General features: G+C 28.8%; 8 protein-coding genes across 8 annotated transcripts; 5 read left to right on the forward strand and 3 right to left on the reverse strand.

Annotated features, from left to right (window-relative positions):
- Positions 1 to 103: 103 nt before the first annotated feature.
- Positions 104 to 1,354, reverse strand: BX663DRAFT_516742 (ribonuclease H-like domain-containing protein). The gene is made up of 4 exons (XM_051528642.1): positions 1,076 to 1,354; positions 873 to 1,002; positions 600 to 789; positions 104 to 543 (listed from the first exon to the last, which is right to left on the reverse strand). Exons 1-4 carry the CDS (start codon positions 1,327 to 1,329, stop codon positions 209 to 211), a joined length of 909 nt encoding a protein of 302 aa, XP_051380843.1. The 5' UTR covers positions 1,330 to 1,354; the 3' UTR covers positions 104 to 208.
- Positions 1,355 to 3,404: 2,050 nt separating this feature from the next.
- Positions 3,405 to 4,640, forward strand: BX663DRAFT_149139 (small GTPase). The gene is made up of 6 exons (XM_051521599.1): positions 3,405 to 3,501; positions 3,569 to 3,730; positions 3,797 to 3,830; positions 3,949 to 4,142; positions 4,228 to 4,308; positions 4,398 to 4,640. Exons 1-6 carry the CDS (start codon positions 3,465 to 3,467, stop codon positions 4,520 to 4,522), a joined length of 633 nt encoding a protein of 210 aa, XP_051380844.1. The 5' UTR covers positions 3,405 to 3,464; the 3' UTR covers positions 4,523 to 4,640.
- Positions 4,641 to 5,318: 678 nt separating this feature from the next.
- Positions 5,319 to 6,250, forward strand: BX663DRAFT_438704 (uncharacterized protein; the record flags this gene model as incomplete). Its single annotated transcript, XM_051523287.1, has 2 exons — positions 5,319 to 5,437; positions 5,536 to 6,250. 2 exons carry the CDS (start codon positions 5,319 to 5,321, stop codon positions 6,248 to 6,250), a joined length of 834 nt encoding a protein of 277 aa, XP_051380845.1.
- Positions 6,251 to 8,604: 2,354 nt separating this feature from the next.
- On the reverse strand, positions 8,605 to 9,696 carry BX663DRAFT_574448 (uncharacterized protein; the record flags this gene model as incomplete). The annotated part of the gene is made up of 5 exons (XM_051532147.1): positions 9,476 to 9,696; positions 9,320 to 9,448; positions 8,986 to 9,240; positions 8,747 to 8,899; positions 8,605 to 8,640 (listed from the first exon to the last, which is right to left on the reverse strand). The coding sequence occupies exons 1-5, from the start codon at positions 9,674 to 9,676 to the stop codon at positions 8,605 to 8,607; spliced, it is 774 nt and encodes a 257-aa protein (XP_051380846.1). The 5' UTR covers positions 9,677 to 9,696.
- A 1,309-nt stretch (positions 9,697 to 11,005) lies between these two features.
- BX663DRAFT_553837 (uncharacterized protein) lies at positions 11,006 to 12,355 on the forward strand (the record flags this gene model as incomplete). Its single annotated transcript, XM_051531479.1, has 1 exon — positions 11,006 to 12,355. One exon carries the CDS (start codon positions 11,006 to 11,008, stop codon positions 12,353 to 12,355), a length of 1,350 nt encoding a protein of 449 aa, XP_051380847.1.
- A 1,537-nt stretch (positions 12,356 to 13,892) lies between these two features.
- On the forward strand, positions 13,893 to 15,721 carry BX663DRAFT_532229 (uncharacterized protein; the record flags this gene model as incomplete). Its single annotated transcript, XM_051530437.1, has 8 exons — positions 13,893 to 13,900; positions 14,380 to 14,449; positions 14,540 to 14,643; positions 14,720 to 14,888; positions 14,942 to 15,037; positions 15,104 to 15,168; positions 15,231 to 15,451; positions 15,537 to 15,721. The coding sequence occupies 8 exons, from the start codon at positions 13,893 to 13,895 to the stop codon at positions 15,719 to 15,721; spliced, it is 918 nt and encodes a 305-aa protein (XP_051380848.1).
- Positions 15,722 to 15,793: 72 nt separating this feature from the next.
- Positions 15,794 to 15,955, reverse strand: BX663DRAFT_400975 (uncharacterized protein; the record flags this gene model as incomplete). The annotated part of the gene is made up of 1 exon (XM_051522212.1): positions 15,794 to 15,955. A coding segment is annotated over one exon (162 nt), but the record flags the coding sequence as incomplete, so codon positions are not given.
- Positions 15,956 to 16,217: 262 nt separating this feature from the next.
- BX663DRAFT_149209 (uncharacterized protein) lies at positions 16,218 to 17,009 on the forward strand. The gene has a single exon (XM_051521600.1). It carries the CDS (start codon positions 16,636 to 16,638, stop codon positions 16,972 to 16,974), a length of 339 nt encoding a protein of 112 aa, XP_051380850.1. The 5' UTR covers positions 16,218 to 16,635; the 3' UTR covers positions 16,975 to 17,009.
- The last annotated feature ends 4,588 nt before the right edge of the window (positions 17,010 to 21,597 follow it).

Here is a 21,597-nt window from a genome sequence, read left to right on the forward strand (position 1 = left end):
AAAAAAATAAAAAAATAAAAAAATAAAAAAATAAAAAAATAAAAAAATAAAAAATAAAAATAAAAAAATAAAAAATAAAAAATAAAAAATAAAAAATAAAAAATAAAAATAATAATAGAAAAAAAAGAAAAAACTTCTAGCATTAAAGAAATCAAAAAGAGCTGTAAATACATGATGGTAGAAAAAATATGCAAAACTTATAATATATCTATTTCTTCTTTCTACTTCGTACATTATAATTGCTTCTTCGATTGTCTTTATAGTATTTACAATTTGTTTTAAATATACACCCATCTTCATGCATCCTCTTTCCAATGGCAGCTAAATTTTTAGCATCATCTAGGCCAGAATGCTCTCTTCCTTTGAAGCTTAATCCCAAGTGAGATAACATCATACTAATATTCTTGTTTTCCTTTTGCTTATAAAATTTTTTAAATAATTCTCGGATATTAACCCAAGGAACATCAAAATAAGCAGGTCTAGGATTAATGTTACTATGTTTACATTGCTTAGTAATAAAATCACGAATATCAAAAGGACCATCTATTCAATACAGGTTAAGCTAAATCAATTTTGTTTAATAGGCATAAATGCATTACCTGTAACAAAGGATGCTGAAGAAGATTGAAATAGACTATATTTTGCCATAAATTCTTGAAATGAGTTTAATACTTCAATAAATGTGGGACTTTGATCTACTACAGATTGTGTAATGCCTGTTAAATTGATACAAAATTCTGATAATACTGGATTTATAGTTGGTTTTACATAGGATCTAAATTCGTCTACCTTTATATGTATATGTATATATTTATATGTGTGTGTGTGAGTGTGTTAGTTTTCGGTACGTGTATCTATTATAAAGCTCTTACAATCTCGAAGGTTTCACCATCTACTAATACAACAGGGAATTCAATAATTTCATTGGGAAAAGTAAAGCCTCCATTTTCAATACAAGTTGCTTCAACGTCGAAAAACAAATAATAATCAAATGGCTGTTTCCTAATTTATATTTTTTTTTAAAAAAAAATTATTTACTGTTTGCGCTAAAATATACTATATAATTGTATATTACTTTCTCCTTTTAATGTTAGAATCAACTTCATCTTGTTGATCATTCTTCTGATCTTCTCTTTGAGCGTCATTATTGTCATTCTTACAACCTTCTTCTTTTAATTTTTTCTTTATTGCCTTTTTATAACGTTGTTTTAGTTCAGGCTTATGTCCTTTTGTACTTAAACCAAGTTCTTTTAAAGCTAACCGTAACCCTTCTACGGTTGTTAATTTTTTATTATTAGACGCGGATTCTGATTCTTCTTGGTCATTCATAATCTAATTAAACCCAAAAAAAAAAAAAAAAAAAAAAAAAAAAAAAAGAGGGGAGAATATTAAACTTTTGCTGTTGTACAGTTTTTTTTTTTCGGAAAAGTTATAGGCCAATTAGATTCGAGCTTAGACATTATTAAATTTTTTTAAGGGACTATATTTTGTTGAATTTGTGGACGCTTATATGCATCAATTTTTAATTTTTTATGATATGGAAACGTTCAATAATATAGGTTATTTTTAATTATCGTCATTCAGCAAATAATGCTCTTTCAGAAGAAATAGGCATCGTTGATCAAATTAGAATAGAGTACTGATAAATTTAAAAAAAAAAAATTCCGTCGCTGTGACAATAAGTCAGGAACTACAAAATAATGGAAAGAGAGTATTGCCATGATATTTATATATATTAAGTAAATATTATAAATGAGAAATATAAACTTGAATAATTAAGCGATTTTATTCATTTGTCTCAAGAGGAGAGCATAACTTTGCTCACGGCTACAGATGTGAACAGTTTCATTATAATTTTGACAGTGCAATTTTAAATATGCCTAATACCAATGATATTGATATCCCTTTAGAACAAATCAATACGAGAATTTTTTTCAAATTCAAGGAAGCATTTTCTGAGCATACACATTTCATTATTCAGGCCCTTTTGACTAAAACAATATAAAGTTCAGCATATATAATTCATATAATATATTATTATAGTTATTATAGAGGTAAAAAAAAAAGGGGGGGAGGAAGAAAAGGGAGATTATAGCAATTCACAGACGAACTTTATTTCTCAAGGCGTCTTTTTTATCTATCTGGGTTTATATCAAATTGTTCATTATCAGGCTCTTCCTTCAAACCTTTCCATTGAAGCAAGTACTCCTATTAGAAATAATTAAGTTTGTTAATTTAATGAAATGCTTGATTACCTAACTTCAGAACTAATTTTAATCCTCTTTATTTGATGTTTCTTCCTTCTTGGTCGAGTTTATGGATGTCTTGGTTCTTCTTAGTTTGACCAATGTACATTTCTTCTCGGATAATATATATGTGGATATTAAAGTTATTATTTTGTTAATATACTGTATATCCAGGATTAGTCGCCTCTTGAAACGATAAAAAGAAATATCTTCAACATTTGTTCAATCCAAACTTTCAAACAGTTAGTTGTATATTCTATCAGATTTAATGCAGTTTCTACAGCGTGTTTATCATTCACAATCTTATATTAAAGTAAATACATAGTGTCTTATATTATTATTTTACTCGAACAATTTAGTCGTCATTATCTCTTTCTTTATTGTTGTAGTATAAAAAGCATTACTTGGGAGAATCAAATGAAAGGCTTTCTTGTTTTTTTTTTAGCTTTCTTTAATAAAATAGAAATATGTATTGTTCATATCAAAATATTAAAACGTTAAATTAGAAATAATATATCTGTTTTACTTTATACTTTATTATTAACGTGTTTTTCGTTTCAAAGTAGAGTTAGAATATTAATTTAATTAAGCTTTAATATGTGCTTTCTTTCTATAATTACTTTATCAGTAAGCTACTTGATAGTCTTTCTATAACTTCAATCAATTAAATAAATAATCATTATAATACATTTTGCCTTTCTCCTCTAAATCCAACTGAGTGCAAACTAAATATGTATAATTGATCTTACTTAAAGTAATTATCAAATCTTTAGTATTTTTATTTGCAAAAAAAATGTATATACCTGACAGAACTTTAAATATTATAATAATAATAAACGTAAAACAATAGGGATATTATTACTTTAATTTATAATATTTACATACTCTTGTAGCCTCTATATTTATTCCTATCATTCTATTTGTTACATGTTCACATTATATATTTGTCGTTTTTACTTGTTTTTAGTTTTAATATGAATTTATTTACTTGTTTAATAATAAGTGACTATTTTATTCTATGAAAAAAATGTGGTTTATTGACAATAAATGCAACAATAATTTAATCGTTTAAATTCCCGACAAAATTTTTTTTAATGAATGTCTGTATCTTTAAGTTTAAATCTAATAATTCCTTTTTTTTTTCTGTCCTCTTTTTTTTTTTTTTTTTTTTGACTGTAAAAGTAAACTAAGTAGAGTAATTTTTTAATATTATAAAACATGAGTAGAGATGAAGAATATGATTATCTTTTTAAAGGTAAAGTCTTGAATCAGTTTTTATCATCTCCTTATAAATAATAACGACTTCAATTTATATATTTTAGTTGTCCTTATTGGTGATTCTGGTGTAGGCAAAACCAATTTATTATCTAGATTTACCCGTAATGAATTTAACTTGGAGTCCAAGAGCACAATTGGTGTTGAATTTGCTACTCGTAGTGTTCAAGTAGATAATAAAACTGTAAAAGCTCAAATATGGGACACAGGTAATTTTCATGTTTATTTCCCGAAATAATAATAATAATAACCATTACTTTTCTCTGTTATAATAGCTGGACAAGAAAGATACCGTGCCATTACAAGTGCGTAAGTGTACATACATATATGTATGGGGATAAGGGGTTTTATATATACATATATAATATGGCATGATTTATTAAAGATAAAAAAAAAAAAAAAAAAAAAAAAAAAAAAAAAAAAAAAGTTATTATCGAGGTGCAGTAGGTGCATTATTAGTTTATGATATTGCAAAATATGCTACATATGAAAATGTAATGCGTTGGTTAAAGGAACTTCGTGATCATGCTGATTCAAATATAGTCGTTATGTTGGTTGGAAATAAGAGTGATTTAAGACATTTACGTGCTGTACCTACTGAAGAAGCTAAACAATTTGCAGGTAAAGGGGAAAAAAAACGATAATGAATTATCCTCTTTGGTTTTTTTTTTAAAAAATATTTATTTATTTCATACTATTTGAATAGCCGATAATGGGCTTTCATTTATTGAAACTTCTGCTTTGGATTCAAGTAATGTAGAACTTGCTTTTCAAAGAATTTTGACAGGTAATAATAACACCAAGTTATACTATATAGATGCATTAACAATCTGATATTTTATACATGTATTTATATATGCATTTACATTTATATAGAAATTTATCGTATTGTCTCTAACAAAGCTCTTGAATCATCTGATGATGTGATTCGACCTACTGCTGGACAAACAATAACAGTCACACAACCTTCTGAGGAACAAAAACAAGGGGGTTGTTGCTAAGCATAAATAAAAAATACCCTAAAACACGTGAGGCACACTTTTTTGTGTATATCATAAATAATAATAAAATTATCCTTATTATTGTCTGTAAATCATCCCGCTTTAGTTCTTTGATTTATTGGTTAATGTACTCTTCTTCTCTCCTCCGCTGCTACCACTATTCCCTCCCCCATAATAATATAAATACAAATATTATATTGTTCCTAGTTTCCTTCTTCTTCTTCTTTTATATTTAATGAATAAAGATCATAGGCTATTATTATTAGTTACAAATCATGTATCAACTTGCTCGGACAATAATAGAATTGAAACAGTTATAAAATATATGATTCATTTCTTACGTTTATTAAGATGGGAAGAAGATAGTCATCAATCTATTTTATTATTACTTATTTGGACACTTTTTTGCTTTCATAGTCAGTTATGTATTCTTTATCTATTCCCCATCACTTTAATCCTTTCTCGGCAATTTCGATTCCAAAAAGATGATTCTTTAATACAACAAGATTCATTACTTGAAGAATTATCTCTTACTTTATTACCCTTTGTAAAATATTATCAGCAATTATCCTTATCTATACGTAAACATCATCATAGTCGTGGCCAACTATATTATCTTTTCTTTTTTATTCTATCGTATTTAATCTGGAGAATTTCATTATCCATCATGGGCTTTAATAAATTAATTTGGTTTATTGGGTCTTTTATACTGAGTTGGCATAGTTCATTTATGAAGATAATGATTCACCATATTCATGCCAATCATATTGTATCACAGTCATGTAACTCAATTTTAATGAATCACGAGTATCATCAACAAGAATATCATTATCAATTTAAAGTAATTGAACATCAGCGTTGGTGGTTATTTAAAGGGTGGTGTTCATTGTTATTAAAAAATGAGAGACCTTCATGGTAAATTGTGCATGATAGTTGTATATGATAACAATATTGAATTATATTAAATAGTATATTCATATATATACCTTTTCTTTTTTCTTTTTTTTTCAAAGGTCTGATGAATATCTTGAAAGAGTGCCATGTATTCAAAAATTTAGATTACCTTCTCCAGTTACAAAAATAATAGACAACGAAAAGATAATGATTAACAGTTGGGAATGGTCTTCACAGGAATGGCGAATTGATAAACAGCGTAATGTAGATAAAGAAGGATGGGAATATGGTGTCTGGGGCTGGAATGCTTGGATATCTCGACCATCTAGTTTTTGTAGCTTTACTCGACGTCGTTATTGGGTAAGGAATGCTTGTCTAGTAACAAAAATAAATAACGATCATTATGTTACCACTATGGAAAATGGCTCAATCAAACCATCTTCTACTAATTACATTAATACTCAAATGACCCCTTCTAATCCTAATTCCATAAATGCAAACAAATATAATCAACAGCTCCGTCCTTCATCTAGTCAAAGTACTGTTACAAGTACAAATAATGTACCATCTTTATCATCAGCTTCACTTTCTAATACTGCATCATCATCTGAAGAAGAAGAAGAAGAAGAAGAAATCGGTATATTGTTAATGACTCCTACTACAGTTACTGTATCGACCTCTCAGTTTGATTATAAAAAAAGTTTTGTTCATCATCATCATCAAAAATTATCAACCCCACTTACAACTAGTAATAAAAGCACACAGAGTAATAGAATAAAACGTTCAGCTTCAAGAAATTCAGCTATAGAAAACCATTTTTGGTTATATCGCTAATAATTCATCATTATTACATTATAGAAAAGAAAAGTAAAAGCTTAGATATTTAGAAAATAGATGAGTAGAGTTCAAGATTAGTATTTTGTATCGTATCTATTAAATATAGAAAATATAATAGTAAAATTAAATTAACTATGTATTACGATTTATTTTGAATAATATATAAACATGTATACCAACGTTATAGTAACAGAATAAACTTTTTATATAAAAGCAATATATTATATAGTCGCCATAGAGCACGTATTACACAACTAACTTTAAAGTCCTTAAATAATCCTTTGACTAGTTTGTAAATAATATAGTCTGAGGATTTAATATTGTATTATGCACTCTTTGATATTATCTTCATAATTAGGTCTCTATAATCAGAGAGAGATTAGGATATATATTCTTTAGATTAATTTGAATTGCTAGTTATATTTATATTCATTCAATAGATCAAATATGTATATACATGACTAAGCACTATAGCGTTTATTATTATCTTTTTTTTTTCTTTTTTAGTATAATATACAAGAATATATGTGGTTTTTATTTTATTTTTCTCCTGTTACTAAAAATATAACAAATTATTATTTCTGGGGTAAATAACGTGTCAATATTAATTCACAATGAATATTCCAGTTATAACAATACCAATGATTTATATGAGATATTATTACATAATTAATATATACATATATACAAATATGTATGTATATATTTAACATGTATAGTTACATAAATAATTAATTAGTTAAACATAGCAGTAATAAATCTTATTGAATCCTTATTGTTGAATAGAAATGAGAATTCTGTATACTTGATTGAATAAAAATCTCATTTTATTTCATATATAGGTTTGATACAATTTTTATTCGGCGTGTACTTATATTAGAGAAGAGAGTTGGTCGCAGAGATATATGGTTTACATTTTATCTTTAATATTTTCTAAAGCCAGTTTATGACACATTATACAGGAAAATAAAATCTATGAGAAGCTTATTCAATATAGAGATAGCTTATATATGTGTCTTTTGTGTTAAAGATATCGTTTATTATTATTGATACGCTTAAATGATATAATATACAAAACTTAATACAAGCAAACGATACTACACAATTAAGCATATCTAATTAGAAAAGTTATATATAGCATTTAACCAATAATTGTTGATAAGGTAGGGATAAAAAAAAAGAAGTAGACAGAATAAATCTGTGAAAACTTTGTATAAAACTTTTATTATAAATTGAATAAAAATAAAAAATTGAATTTCTCAAAAATGAATGCAAAATGGATCCTTATTTATATCTTGTGGAGAACGGGTTACTTCGCGACAGGAACAGAATGAAGATATCTCGAAAGAAGAATATTTTCCCATAGAATGATTAAAGTTATTGTGTCTGAGCTCTCTAGTATTTGCCCTGACCGAGAATTAATCTCAGTTAACTCTAATAAATATTAAATTATTGATGCTCGATCTAGCCAGTTATTTTTCTTGAAACCAAATAATGATATCTCCTTTGTTCATACTTGTGAATGATATAGGGAAGATACTTTTGATATAGATTTCTTGTATTATATATTCATTCCTCAATGGACTACTTGAATGAATTTCATTATATTGTATATTGTATATTGTATATTGTATATTGTATATTGTATATTGTATATTGTATATTGTATATTGTATATTGTATATTGTATATTGTATATTGTATATTGTATATTGTATATTGTATAGTGTATATTGTATAGTGTATAGTGTATATTGTATAGTGTATAGTGTATATTGTATAGTGTATAGTGTATAGTGTATAGTGTATAGTGTATAGTGTATAGTGTATAGTGTATAGTGTATAGTGTATAGATAGTATATGATTATATTTATAAATTAGTGTATTAGATAATAACGTGGATATATAACTAATAGGTACAATCTATAATTCATATATCTTTATCATTAATAACTGTTTACACCACGTTTGGCTTATCATTATCTCGTAACGTCAATATTTATTATACTATTATTTTTCTCGTCATAAGAATGTCTTATAAACAGAAAACAAATAATATAGTATGCATAAAGTGTACAATTAATAACTATAGTATCATTCGGTCTTTCATGACTCTGATCTTTATATTATAAGATACTGTGTAATACATCATTATATATATATATATATGTGATATTACTTGTAAAATATTAAATAAAAATAATAAAAATACAAAAAAAATATGAGTTGAATGCCCAACCAGGAAAATCTTCTTTATTCAAATGACTAGAGGGAGTCATAGTCTTTACAACGTGCTGTCTCACAGCACGATTATTTCTTGTTTTCTTTAAGGCACGGTCTACTGGATTTTTCTACTCAAAGTCAGGTTCATTCATCAAATCATTGAACTTTATTACACAAAATGAAAAAAAAAAATAGTAAATATTCAGCATTTTATCCTTACAGTTGCAATAATTATATTATCTTTTTACTTCTGAATGAAGGACGAAGGACCTTAATGATTTCATTATCAGTAGGATCCTTGTCCTCAATTTCCTCTTCATCAGACATCCAACCAGCAACCATCAACTTTTCAAGGCCAGGATATCTGTTGCTATTAAAGTCAATAGAATTGTCTTCAATAACAGACTTTCTGTTTCTAAGTTTCTAATTTAATATTTGGGTGTTAGAACGAATTTATTTGGTATAGTAGAAAAAGGTATGTACAATAAAACATTTATGTGTATACTTACTGCAGTCTTTCTGTTGTAAGCTGCACGCTTAGCATTTCTTTCTGCCTTTTTCTCAGCAGACAACTTCAATTCTTTTTTCTTGTTATAAAACATATTAGACAGTATACTGTCTAAAGTTATCTTGGACACAGAATAATGTATAGAATTTAATTGTGCAAATCTACGTAGAGCATCCTGTGTAGACTTATTAGTCTCATCTTTGAAGGTCTTTGAGTAATCATTTTGCTTAATTATTGGCCAATTTTCAAGTTCTTGCTTTATCAATGCTTAGTGTTGTATATTATAATAGAAAATAAGCATTAACTACTTTTTTTTATATAGTTAAAATATTTACTTCAAGATTTTTTATAGCTTCTCGATCGCCAATAGCATGTTCAGAAGTAGAGGATGATACTTGAGCTTGTTGAAGCTGAGTAAAGCTTTTCGTAACGATTTCCAACTGAGCAACAAGTTGGTTGATCCTCTATTCCTGCAAATTTATTATGCTGACCATTCTAGCTATTTCTTGACTTGTTCGCTGCGTCAAATAATAGTCACTTGTACACTCCCTTTGAACAGCATTGTTACTGCCTCTGTTATTAATAAAGGCAGGGAAAAGAGGTGTGCCTGAATACTGAGCATTGTCACCTAGTCTATCCTCTGAGGACATGTTGCCATAATTTCTCTTGTTGTTACTATTATTAGCGGACATCTTTAAAGGTAAATACTATTCTTTTATGATGGAAAATTATAAATGTATACATTTTACTTTGATGATTCTAATTCTAATACTAACAAGATGTATATTAGGTAAGTGAATATATTCTACCCTGGCTTTTAACGCGTTAATAAAAGGATGGCTACTTTATAATTGTAAGCAAATAAATAACAATTACATGTATCTTTTTTTTTTTCATTTACCAAATTATCCTTTTTTTTTTATTCACATTATTTCAGAAGAGGATATCTATGGTACCGAGCTATATCCATTACGTATTATTTTTGCTATTTTTGTTATTCTATGTGTACATTTTTGTATGTTAATACATTTTATATGTATTTCATATATATTATATATATTCATTTTATAATTGTTTATATATTTCTTTATCCCGAAAAGGAAATAATAAAAGTAAATATTCTATAATCGTTTTTATCAATAATATATAAGCCCCATTATTATCTGTAGTTTAAAGAAGTGTACAAAATACTAATAAAAAAACGTTTATTTTGAATGTAAAGACCAATAAAACGATATAAGCCATGATCAAATATAGTAAAATGTAAAGATATAAACCAATGAAAAGCGTATTTTATGAAAGGAAATATTGTAAAAGTGGTTTTTTTACCATGGTAGCATTACCACATTCACTAACATTTCACCATGGTGATTGTGGAATTAACCACCATAGTTGCATTTACCATATTCACCATGGTGAAACTATAATGAATGTGTTAAATGCTACCATGGTTAAATCCTGGTAAGCGTTCTAGTTTCATCATGGTAAAACCATATTGAAAGTGGTACATTCACCAATATTTCACTGGGGTGACAGCAGTACTTTACCTCCAATAACAGGTCCTCCATCATTGTAACAAACAAAGAGGCATTTTGACTTATGTATCCGTGTAACAGCAAAGTTGGTGTAAAGTTCAAATGACTTTATTTTGTAAGTTTGATGAAACTCTTTAACTCTTTAACTCTTTTAACTCTTCAATCATGATTGTAAATTGTCCTTCTGAATATAATCTATATAGAATAGAAGAAAACACAAGCGGTGTTAGCTCATTTTTTGAGCAATATAATGCTGTTGACTGGAGCTTCTACAATTATTGTAATTTTCATAGAAATGTCCAAAGCAATATGAACAAACTAAAACAATGTTATCACGACGAACTCCAAAATATTAAGAAAGTAAAAAATGTTCCAAATGCAATAAAAGGATATGTTGGAAATTTATATAATGACAATACAAATAAATCGGTAATAAAATGCAATAAAAATAATTCTCTTCTCTTAATTCTAATTACTTTATAGAATATGAAGAAACAAAAAAATAGAGAGGTTGCTAGAACCATTAATATTGTTAATTCCACTGTTGGTGTAGTTGGTGAAAATAGTGGAAATGTTATAATCAATGATGTCAATAACAAGAGAAAAGCCCACGAATTGGAGGAAGAAAAAGATAATGAAATAGAAGAAGAAACCAGTGTTTATGCTGTAAACCCTTCATTGCGATCGTTATATCCGTATATTTACCAAGTTTATCGAGGAGAATCTGTTGATATCAAAGATATCAAACCTAAATACTGTGGAAATACATTACAGGATATAATTTATAAGCATTGCTATGAATTATTTACAGAGTACAAGAGTATGTCTAAACTACAAAGGTCATATTACCATTGCAATTTGTCGGGCATCATCAACTGCCTACATATGAACAATAATTCGCTTACCAATCACATTCCAAAAAAATACATTGATAAAGCTTTCAGTAATAAAGCGTTAAATGTTGAAGAGGTAGACATTCGAAATCACATTGCATATTTAAATAATGCCTACAAGGACGATGGAATTGATGGTTTAAGATTGGCCATTGCGAAACGAAAGTATGAAATGATGTTGGGTAGAACATTTCAAGATGTTATGGTAGATGAAGAATACATGATTTTAGAAATGTTCGAAATAATGCTGAATGAAGTTGCATTTGGCGACTGCAAGAATAATACAACGGAGATCAATTATTTGAACTATTGGAAGAATGTGCTGGCTGTTACTTTTCGCGGCAAAGGAATCAAGTTAAGAATCGGAGAAAGCACGTCAGCATCAACTAAATTCGACAGAATGATAAACGAAGTAGAATTTGGAGAAACCTCCACCTATATTTCCGGCAGAAAAATAGATTTGATTGTTGAAACAAAGTCAGTCAATACGAAAAACATGCCAATCACAATTGAATTATCTAATGCGGAATTCAAGAAAATGGATGTAGATGATGATTTTATTACAATCCAACAAAATAAGAATATCCGTACCAGCAAGAGTATACTATCAAGTATCTTTAGCTTGAATTCTGGTGAACCAGTAATCGGTTTGGATTTTGTCGGCCTTTCTGGTTATTTATTTAGCGCGCAATATCTTGAAAGTGCCGTCTTTATAACTAGAGAAGCCGACGTTTACCTCCCTGGCGATACTGTAGATTTCGATGAATTTATGGATAATTGTGAAGAAGTGTTAGCGCTAATTTTTGCTTACAAGAATTATATTGTAAAGCAAGCAGGAGCCATTGACCAGAAGTGCCGCCTTTTACGAAGACGAAGACTGGTGGCCAGCACAGAAGACAGCCGGGAATATCTTCCTCCCACCTTCTACTCTCCAAAACGTTGATCACTAACAATTAAAAGTGTCATAAAATAAAAAATTTATTTTATCGATTTATTGTTGTATTAAGTATACTATTTCCTGAAATTAATGGGACACTTCAAAAAAAAAAAAAAAAAAAAAAAAAAAAAAAAAAAAAAGGCTAGGAATATTATTAAAAAAAAAACTTACGTCATTTTCTTTTTATCCAATCAAAAAATACTTGTGGTGATCACACTATTTCATGAGAGAAAAAAAAAACTCTTTCCAGTTTTATTTTTCTTTTAACCAGCTGTTTTTTTAAATTGAATGTAAAGTAGTTAATTTTTAAATGTTTCTTTATAGTGCTACTAATTCCAACTGTTTTTATGTATATTTTCATCTCTAATGCAGCTTCTGATTTATGGTGATACCTTTTTATTTTACTTTATTTTATTTTTTTTTTTTTTGTACGGAAAACCGAACTTGGCCGCAAGGTGACCAACGCTTCCTCCTGTTGAAGGACTTTTGTAAGGCAGGGGTAAGCTAGTTTGGCTCAATCTTGGTTTGGCTTGGGGGCTGTCCTTGTCCTGACCTATTCCATACTCTTGCGGTAGCATATATTGCTGTTTCTTGAGTCTGGTAGCCTCCAGATTGATACTGTTTCCGATTCAGATGCACAAGAGGAACAAAAACTTGGCCGTAAGGTGACCAACGCTTCCTCCTGTTGAAGGACTTTTGTAAGGCAGGGGTAAGCTAGTTTGGCTCAATCTTGGTTTGGCTTGGGGGCTGTCCTTGTCCTGACCTATTCCATACTCTTGCGGTAGCATATATTGCTGTTTCTTGAGTCTGGTAGCCTCCGGATTGATACTTTCCTCTACTGTATTATTTTTTCCTTTTTTTTTTTAGATAACATGTTGAATCAAAATAATTTACTCTATTCCAAAAAAAAGAACAAGTTTTTTTTCTAGCTGAACTGTATATGCTTTTAGTTTCTTTATTGATTTGTAGGCTTGGCTTAGGTATACTACATGAATCGCCACTGCTTCTAGAATTGCTTCTGCTGTCACTTTTGGTCTCAAGCTTTTGAAAATAAGCTACTCTCATTTGTGAACCTTATTGAAACTATTCACTATATAAATTTATAATAAAATTCTTATTTTTTCAATTGCTTTCAATTAAAAAACAAAGAGATACTACTCGTTTATTTTAAAAATGGTTATAGCATACTGTATGTTATTAAGATTGCGCTGAGTAACAACCGGGATGCTAACATATACAAATGCTTACTCAAGTAAGTATTGCACGTTTGAATTTATGGAAGAAAAATATGTATTGATATTGTGGAATAACTTCAGTTGATCCTTGTATGATAACCTCAAAGAATAAAAGCGTTCATATCTTCAGCATAATATGTCACCTGAAATAGGAAGGTGATCACAAATTACTGACGTATATCCTTAAAATAAATGAGTTTAACATATTGTACAAGATATTCCATTTTACCATATAGCAAACAGCTACGAGTAAAAGAAAGGTCTCAGCTTATTTCATTGAACTACTGTTACGAGATCCCTTGAATTATATGTCAAGGTATCGAACACTAATTAATTGCATAAAAAACAAATAAAACTTAATTCTAAAAAAAACGCGCCAAGTGACGAACGATGACGGCGATAATGAAGCCTTCCTAGTGCTGATGCAAACATACATGGATTGGAAACAATCTGCGATCGCAAACAGCAGGAAAAAAAAAAGGCAACACTTCTTCCAAGACGATATTTTAACTTGAACTTAAAAAAAATTGCAAGTGTTTCATGTCAAGTTAGTAAAGTCGCAAAAGCCAAGCACCCTATTTTTATTTAAGAGAGTGCACAGCAAGACCTCTTCTTCACCTTCATATTTCTTAGTGTTCTGATCGTATTCTTTAAAATGCCCAACACCTTCAACCAACCCAGCATTAACGGTGATGTCCACATTACAATAAATGTAAAGAGAGAAAGATGTATGCTCAAAGAGATCTTTATTTGCGATAACCAAATCTATACTTACTCATATACTTTTAGCTAAAGCCCGGAATTGTCAGACTCATATATTTCTTCTGCTGAGATGAAGCGATTGAAAAAAAAAATTACTTTCTGTGTGGAGGAAAGAAGGAGTGGAAGCCAAAGGAGGGGGGTAAATGGGCGCATGGATATCTGTAGCTGAAGAACGTCTAACCATTACGTTTAGGTTCTTGTCGAAAACATCAATATCACTGAAGTGATCAAGAGATTCAGAAAGCATTCGATAGCCGTAGTTAATAAAAATAATGACATAAACTGTTTGAGAATTCTGTAGGTATTTAAAGAGCTATTTTCCATCCTTCTCTTCAGACACTAACTTCAACTGGACCAAATCTTTTCAACCTAGTTCTCTCTCACACATTTTCCCTTTTAATAAGTTTGATGTTAGAAAATGTGTTACCGGATGCTTCGACAACAATACTCGTAAAGCTTTGAAGTCAGTAGCTAGCGGTACGAAACCTAAAATCAATCATGCACCTACCAGGGTAGTCTTGTATTGCAAGAATAGAGCTGGTGTAAGTTGAACCAGTTTAAGAAAATAGCTTTCTTTAACAATATTTGCAAATAGGAGGGAAATAATAATAATGATGATAATAACGATAATTACGATGACAATAGTGAGGAAGAAGGAAAATTGGTCATGATGAGCATGGTCAAAGACTTTGTCAGATAAAAAAAGCAGTACCGCGCTTCTGTTGCGGATACCTCCGAAGCTACATTTATTGAAAAGTATTTAATATCCGCTATTCAAAGAGTATTGTTGAAAGATGTAAGCGAAGATATTCTTTATGCCATGTGAATGTATACCCAATTGTTTTTGTTTACTATACTAACCACTCACAGATAGGATCGATTAGTCTGAAAAAAAATGGAAAGAAGCTAGACTTTATGATTGGTGCAAAGGTCAAAAGCAAAGAATTCTACTTCTTTTTTGTTGATGTGAAAAAATCGGAAACGACCAGCAAGTATCAGCCCGAAGACGACTATACAAAGCTAATGAAGCAGATGAAAGGCTCTGTGGATGATCAACTGTACTACGGGGCAAAAAACCCTACATGTCCTGGTCTGTTGATTGAAGGTACGCCCTCATTTTGTGTGTCGCATACTCAAAAAAAAAAAAAAAAAAAAAAAAAACATGTTATTTAATGCAGATACTTTGATAGGCTTTAAATGTACACTTTTCCAAATGAAGCTTCTTTCCGATGGAATTCACATGTCTACAGCATCCGAACGTTTTTTTTTGGTCGAAAAAATTCATCAGCTTGTACACTTGCCTTCGATTGTTGAGGCTGTTTATTATGTGAAGGTATTGATTGCAAACAAACTAATCTTAGCAACAGTACACTAACGTATTCTATACAGTCTGAGCTCGGAAAGATTATAGACAATTGTAGTCTTTGTAGACGCTGTTGTCTATTGGTTTAACCACTTCTACAGCCCTTTTTGTCGTATATTTTGCTGTAGTTTCCTTCTCTGCTGGTTTGAGACTCAAATAGGACTTTTGGCTCGTTATGGCTTCGAGTACTACGCTTGTATTACTAATATCGGTCAACACACCTCCCATCGGATCAAAAACTCTCTCTCTCTCCCCCCTCATTGTAAACATTATCGTATTCATTTTCATAAAAAAAAGTGTTTTTTATCATATTATTTAGTTAAAGAAATAAATATCTTACTATATCATAGCCGACAATAATTTCTCACTAACGCCAATTTGACTTCGACCAGAAAGACAAAGTAAACTTTTGAAGACGACATCATTTGCTAACAAACGGCTTTTCTACGTAGCGCCATTTATTTTTTTCAGAACGGACAAAATTTACCAACCACACTGTACCACATTTTCTCTGTTGCAGAACAAAAATTACAAAGTTTCTAAAGCTGCAAAGGAAGCTGGCATGGCATTGGATTAAAAGCGGCTTACGGATTTAATGATCAATGGAGAATAAATGGAGGAACCATCTTACCTGGTTACAAACCAGTTTTCGAAGTTAAGCTAAAGGAAATAACGTTAAACTGATAGAGGAACACTCGCAGTATTCAAATGAATTTGTTGAAAAGCATTTTACTTGTATTGTAAAAGATGCTACAGAATCCCTTTGTGAGACTTTTTATGGCTTAACAATTAATGAATTCACTATATATTGTCACATTACTGAAAAGCTGAAATTCACTTTGACTCGCACACAAGCAAAATTTATAAACCGAAACTCTGACGACACTCTTGAATAATGCAGACAATTTGTTGAATATATCGATGCAATGAATGATGAAACATTTTACAAAAGAAAATGCATTTTTGTGGACGAAAGCGAGTTCAAGAAAAACATGGTACATCCCGTGGCATGGTCCAAGAAAGGTGAGCCTGCAGAAGTGGATGTAGAAGCAGAAGGGACCAATCTGAGTATCTTGGGTTGTATTTCAGCCTATGGATTGATTACTGTTTCCCAACAAGTTCCAAAATCAAACCGAAAAAAAAATAAAAGAAGAAAAAAAAATACTTCTAATAATAATACTATTACTATTACTGCTACTACTATAACTACTACTTTCATTGTTGTCTCTATCATTACTGCCTCTATTAAATTGCTACTACTATAACTACTACTTTCATTGTTGTCTCTATCATTACTGCCTCTATTAAATTGCTACTACTATAATAAGTTGTCCAAAATAACTTAAACATACAAAAATCATTCTTGAATTATCTTTATCAACATACTCATACATAACAATAGCAATAATAATAAAGGCTTCTTACATACTATACTATCTTTCATTTAGCATAGTTAAATTCATCAATATTAATTCAAATAGTAATTTCAAAGTAAAGATGAGTTAGCAAAAAATCAATATTAGTTTAACGTTATTAAACTACTTTTAAGCAGTGTGATATTACTTGCCAAATATCAAATAAAAAAATATTATAAAATAAAAAAAAAAAAAACGTCAACGAGACCGAACAATGGTTCTAATGTCAATCACTTTTGTTTTGAGTGTAAAAGAATAGGAAAGAGAAAACAGAAAAGATAAGTCTGTGAAAACTCGGTACGGTTTATTGAAATAAAAATAATACAAAAAATGTACAATAAGAAAATATATGGAAAAATGACAAGGGCTATTTATAATTTTTTTCCAAGGTAAGTAATATTAATAGAAGTATGATTTGGATAAGTGAACGCTGCTATAATAAAGCATTATGTGTAAATGTTGTCTCTGAACAACTCTGCTTATAATAGGATATATTTTTATCTTTATTTTCTCTGAGCTGTCGCTGTTACTAGAAATATACCCAATCATTATTTCTGGGGTAAGCAACGCGTTAATATTAATTCACAGTGTTGTAGTTTAGGTAAGTTTAAGAATTAAAATATAAATAAAAGAAATAAAAGAGAAATAAAATAAAATAGACAGAAGTGTTATAGAACAAGCTCTGGATATAAGCCAAAGTAATATCATAGTAGATGAATTACATAATAAAGGATAAACTATAAGTCTGAATATAAAATAAAACTCTGTAGATAACATCTTGTAAATAATATAAAACTAATTGACTGTGATATTTCTTTTAAAATATCAAATAAAAAATATCAGAAAATAAAAATAATATTAAGACAAAAAAGAGTCAACGAGACCGAACAATAGTTCTAAAGTCAATTGTTTTATTTATGAATTTAAACTGATGGGGTATTTATAAGAATTGTTAAAGAGGTCTGAGGATAGGATGTGAATCAGAAAAGTATTAGTTACGACCGAATTAGGTATATTGTTGACAACAAAGTGTTAGTGATTTTAATATTATTAGATGGAGCGGATCAAGAGAGAGTTAGGATAGAATTTCTTAAATGAATTTATGATCCGCATGTTTAATCATGAAACATGACATTATAAGTCAGCTCACGACATTGACATCCAATTGTCTAGATGTATCAATTATAAGACATCGTATCATTTCTACATATTTATTTTTATAACCTTGACGAAGGATTCAGGTCGTCTTTGATCCAATAAAATAAAACATAAAAGATATCAGGAACATATACTCAGATTAAACAATAAATTTTTTATTTAAAACTTGATCAGATCATTATAACACCCAATAGATAATCCATAGATCAGTCTCTTGAATCAACAAGACGTATATCCGAATACTAACACTGTTTCATGACTCATGTTCTTTGACGGTTATTTTTATTCCTTTGATTCAGGATTCATTAATATAAATACAAGCAGTTGTGTAGACACAAAATAATCTTTAACTTTCTTTTAACCTTCAATTTTTATTCTTTATTTTTAATTGAATAAAAAACAGTCTCAAACTATACTTCCTTTTGTTCCCTTTCTCTCTCTTCTATTTTCTCTTTTATTTTTTATTTACGTTCCATCACAATTCTATGGGAAAATATTCTTCTTTCAAGATATCTTCATTCTATTCCTGTCGCGAAGTAACCCGTTCTCCACAAGATATAAATAAGGATCCATTTTGCACTCATCTTTTGGAAAATTCAGTTTTTAAGCTTTAATTTTTAAATTTATTGATAATAAAAGTTTTATACAAAGTTTTCACAGATTTATTCTGTCTTATTCTTTTGTTATCTTTGTCTTATCTGTTTTGAGTATAAAGATAAGGAAGAAGAAAAGACAAGTCTGTGAAAACTTTGTATAGTTTTATTAAAGATGAATAATACAAAAATTGTACAAGAAGAAAAATAATATGGAAAAATGACGAGTGCTATTTATATGTTTTTATGAGGTAAGTCATATTGATAGGAGTGTGATTTAGATAAGTGAATACTGCTATAATAAAGCCTTTATGCATAAATATGCACAAATGTGCACAAATTCTGTCTCCGAATAACTCTGCATGCAGTATGCAGATTTCTGCCTGAGCTGTTGCTGATATTAAAAATATACACGATTATTATCTTTGGGATAAGCAACGCGTTAATATTAATTCACAGTGAATATTCCCTCTATAACAATATACAACATTATGGATGTATATATAATATGTATGACTTGTATAAATAATTATGTAATTGAATATAACAGTGTTGTATATATGATGATGTATTACAAAATATAGTATAGATATTCAATCATTATCAAAGTGGGATGATGTTATCATATATTAGTGGTGCACTTCATGTACACGATACTAATCTACTTTAGTATATGAGACACACTTGTGTTAGAATGAAACTATAAAATTACAGAGATGTTATGTAATAGATGTCTTAAACATGAAAGAAGAATAGTTGCTAATCAATGTATAAAATACTTAATATTGAAAATTAATTACCTATAAGAAGCACTATCTTCAGTATGGTTATGCACAATTATAAACAATCTCTAAAGAGTTATAGAATAGAAACTTGAGGAGTTGATTAGAAGATGATAGAGATATATGTTTCAATAAAGAAACAATATTGTATCAATTCGAGATCATTCTGAAGTTCTAAAAAAAAAATATTTAGTTTAATTTGAGATACCATTGGTAACTAATTATTTGAATCAGATTAGCATTTGAAACATAACTGACAGCTGAGATTAATTGATCAGTCAGGTTCTTCATTATCAAGGTTAAACAAGATTCATAATTATCTATTGGATATGTCTATGGTTTTATAATATTAAATCAAGAAGTTTTACCCGTTTCCAGAAGATATTGTTTTGATCAGCAAAAGAAAATGGAAGAAGAATAGACAGAAGATAAGTCTGTGAAAACTTCGTATAGTTTATTAAAGATAATACAAAAATTGTACAACGAAAATTATATGGAGAAATTGAGGGTTATTTATATGTTTTTACAAGGTAAGTGTTATCAATGAAAATATGATTCAGATAAGCAAGTTTTACTATAATAAAGTGTTTTACATAAAACATTGTCTCCGAATAACTCTGCGATCAATAAGATATATCTTTATTTCTTTTTTCTCCCTGAGTTGTCGCTGTTCCTAGAAACCTAACGAATCATTATTATTGGACTGCGACACATCAATATTAATTCTCAGTGAATATGTCTAGCTGCAACAATACCAATTATTTATGAGTTACTATCATTATCATTGTATAAGATTTTATTGTTTAACAATATTCGATATTATCAATGTATATCTGATATGTATCACTCAAGAACAATTATGTAATTGAATACACCAGTCATAATCCTGTTTGAATTGTGTATCTAATTATTATTATTGCTCGAACATTCTAACAATATCTATTATTAAAACTGAGTGTAGAACGAATATTATGCTGTGAAGTTCAATATACTAGTTTTATGTGAATAACCTCTTTATTATGTAATAAATGATGGTTTATTTCTATTAACTTAGTTATAAGAATGACTACAATCATAACAGATATAAATAAGGATCCATTTTGTATAATTTTAAAAAGACAGCTTTTTTGAAATAAAAAGAATTAAACAAAGTTTTCACAGACTTTTATTGTTTCTTATATTTTTTTCTTTTATATTATTTTTCTTCTTAATCAACAAACAGTCATAAATCTATTGAATTATTATTATATAATACAATGTATATAATTATTTTTAATGCTCGAATACTCTAACAATGACTATTATTAAAACTGAGTGTAGAATGAATATTATGCTGTGAAGTACAATACACTAGTTTATTCGAATAAACTCTTTATTATTTAAATAAATGATAGTTTATTTCTATTAACTTAGTTGTAAATACGACTACAATCATAACATTATCAACAATGACGTTATAAGTCAGCTCATGACAATCTTTTCAAATATAACAGAAAAAAAATAAAATAAAAAATAAAACAATACAATAGATTATCACAGAATTTTTTCTCCCTATTGTTTTTTTTCATCAACCTAAAATTCCTTTTCAAAAAAAAAAAGTATACGATATGAAGTTATAATTAAAAGGCTGATCAATTTAATTGGATGCATCACGTGACTTGAAAATTTTCATCGAGCACTATAATGCTTTATATTGTCTCAAAATTGTGATATGTTCGTGGTGCTTAACAGTAGAATCCTTTTCTTTTATTTTTTTTTCTATTTGTGAAGCTAATGTTTCTTCTAGTTACTTTTATACTGAGACAAAGGTATAAATGTAAGTTGAATATTGCTTTTGTTCTTTATGTCGTCGTTAATGTATTGATATTTCTTTCTGTTACTGTTTCTATATTTAATTGACAATCTTCTGTATTGTCGTTTCAGTTCAATTAATCAAATTA

Source organism: Cokeromyces recurvatus (genome assembly GCF_025118155.1).
Source record: "Cokeromyces recurvatus strain NRRL 2243 chromosome Unknown BX663scaffold_21, whole genome shotgun sequence".
Taxonomy (NCBI): Eukaryota; Fungi; Mucoromycota; class Mucoromycetes; order Mucorales; family Mucoraceae; genus Cokeromyces; species Cokeromyces recurvatus.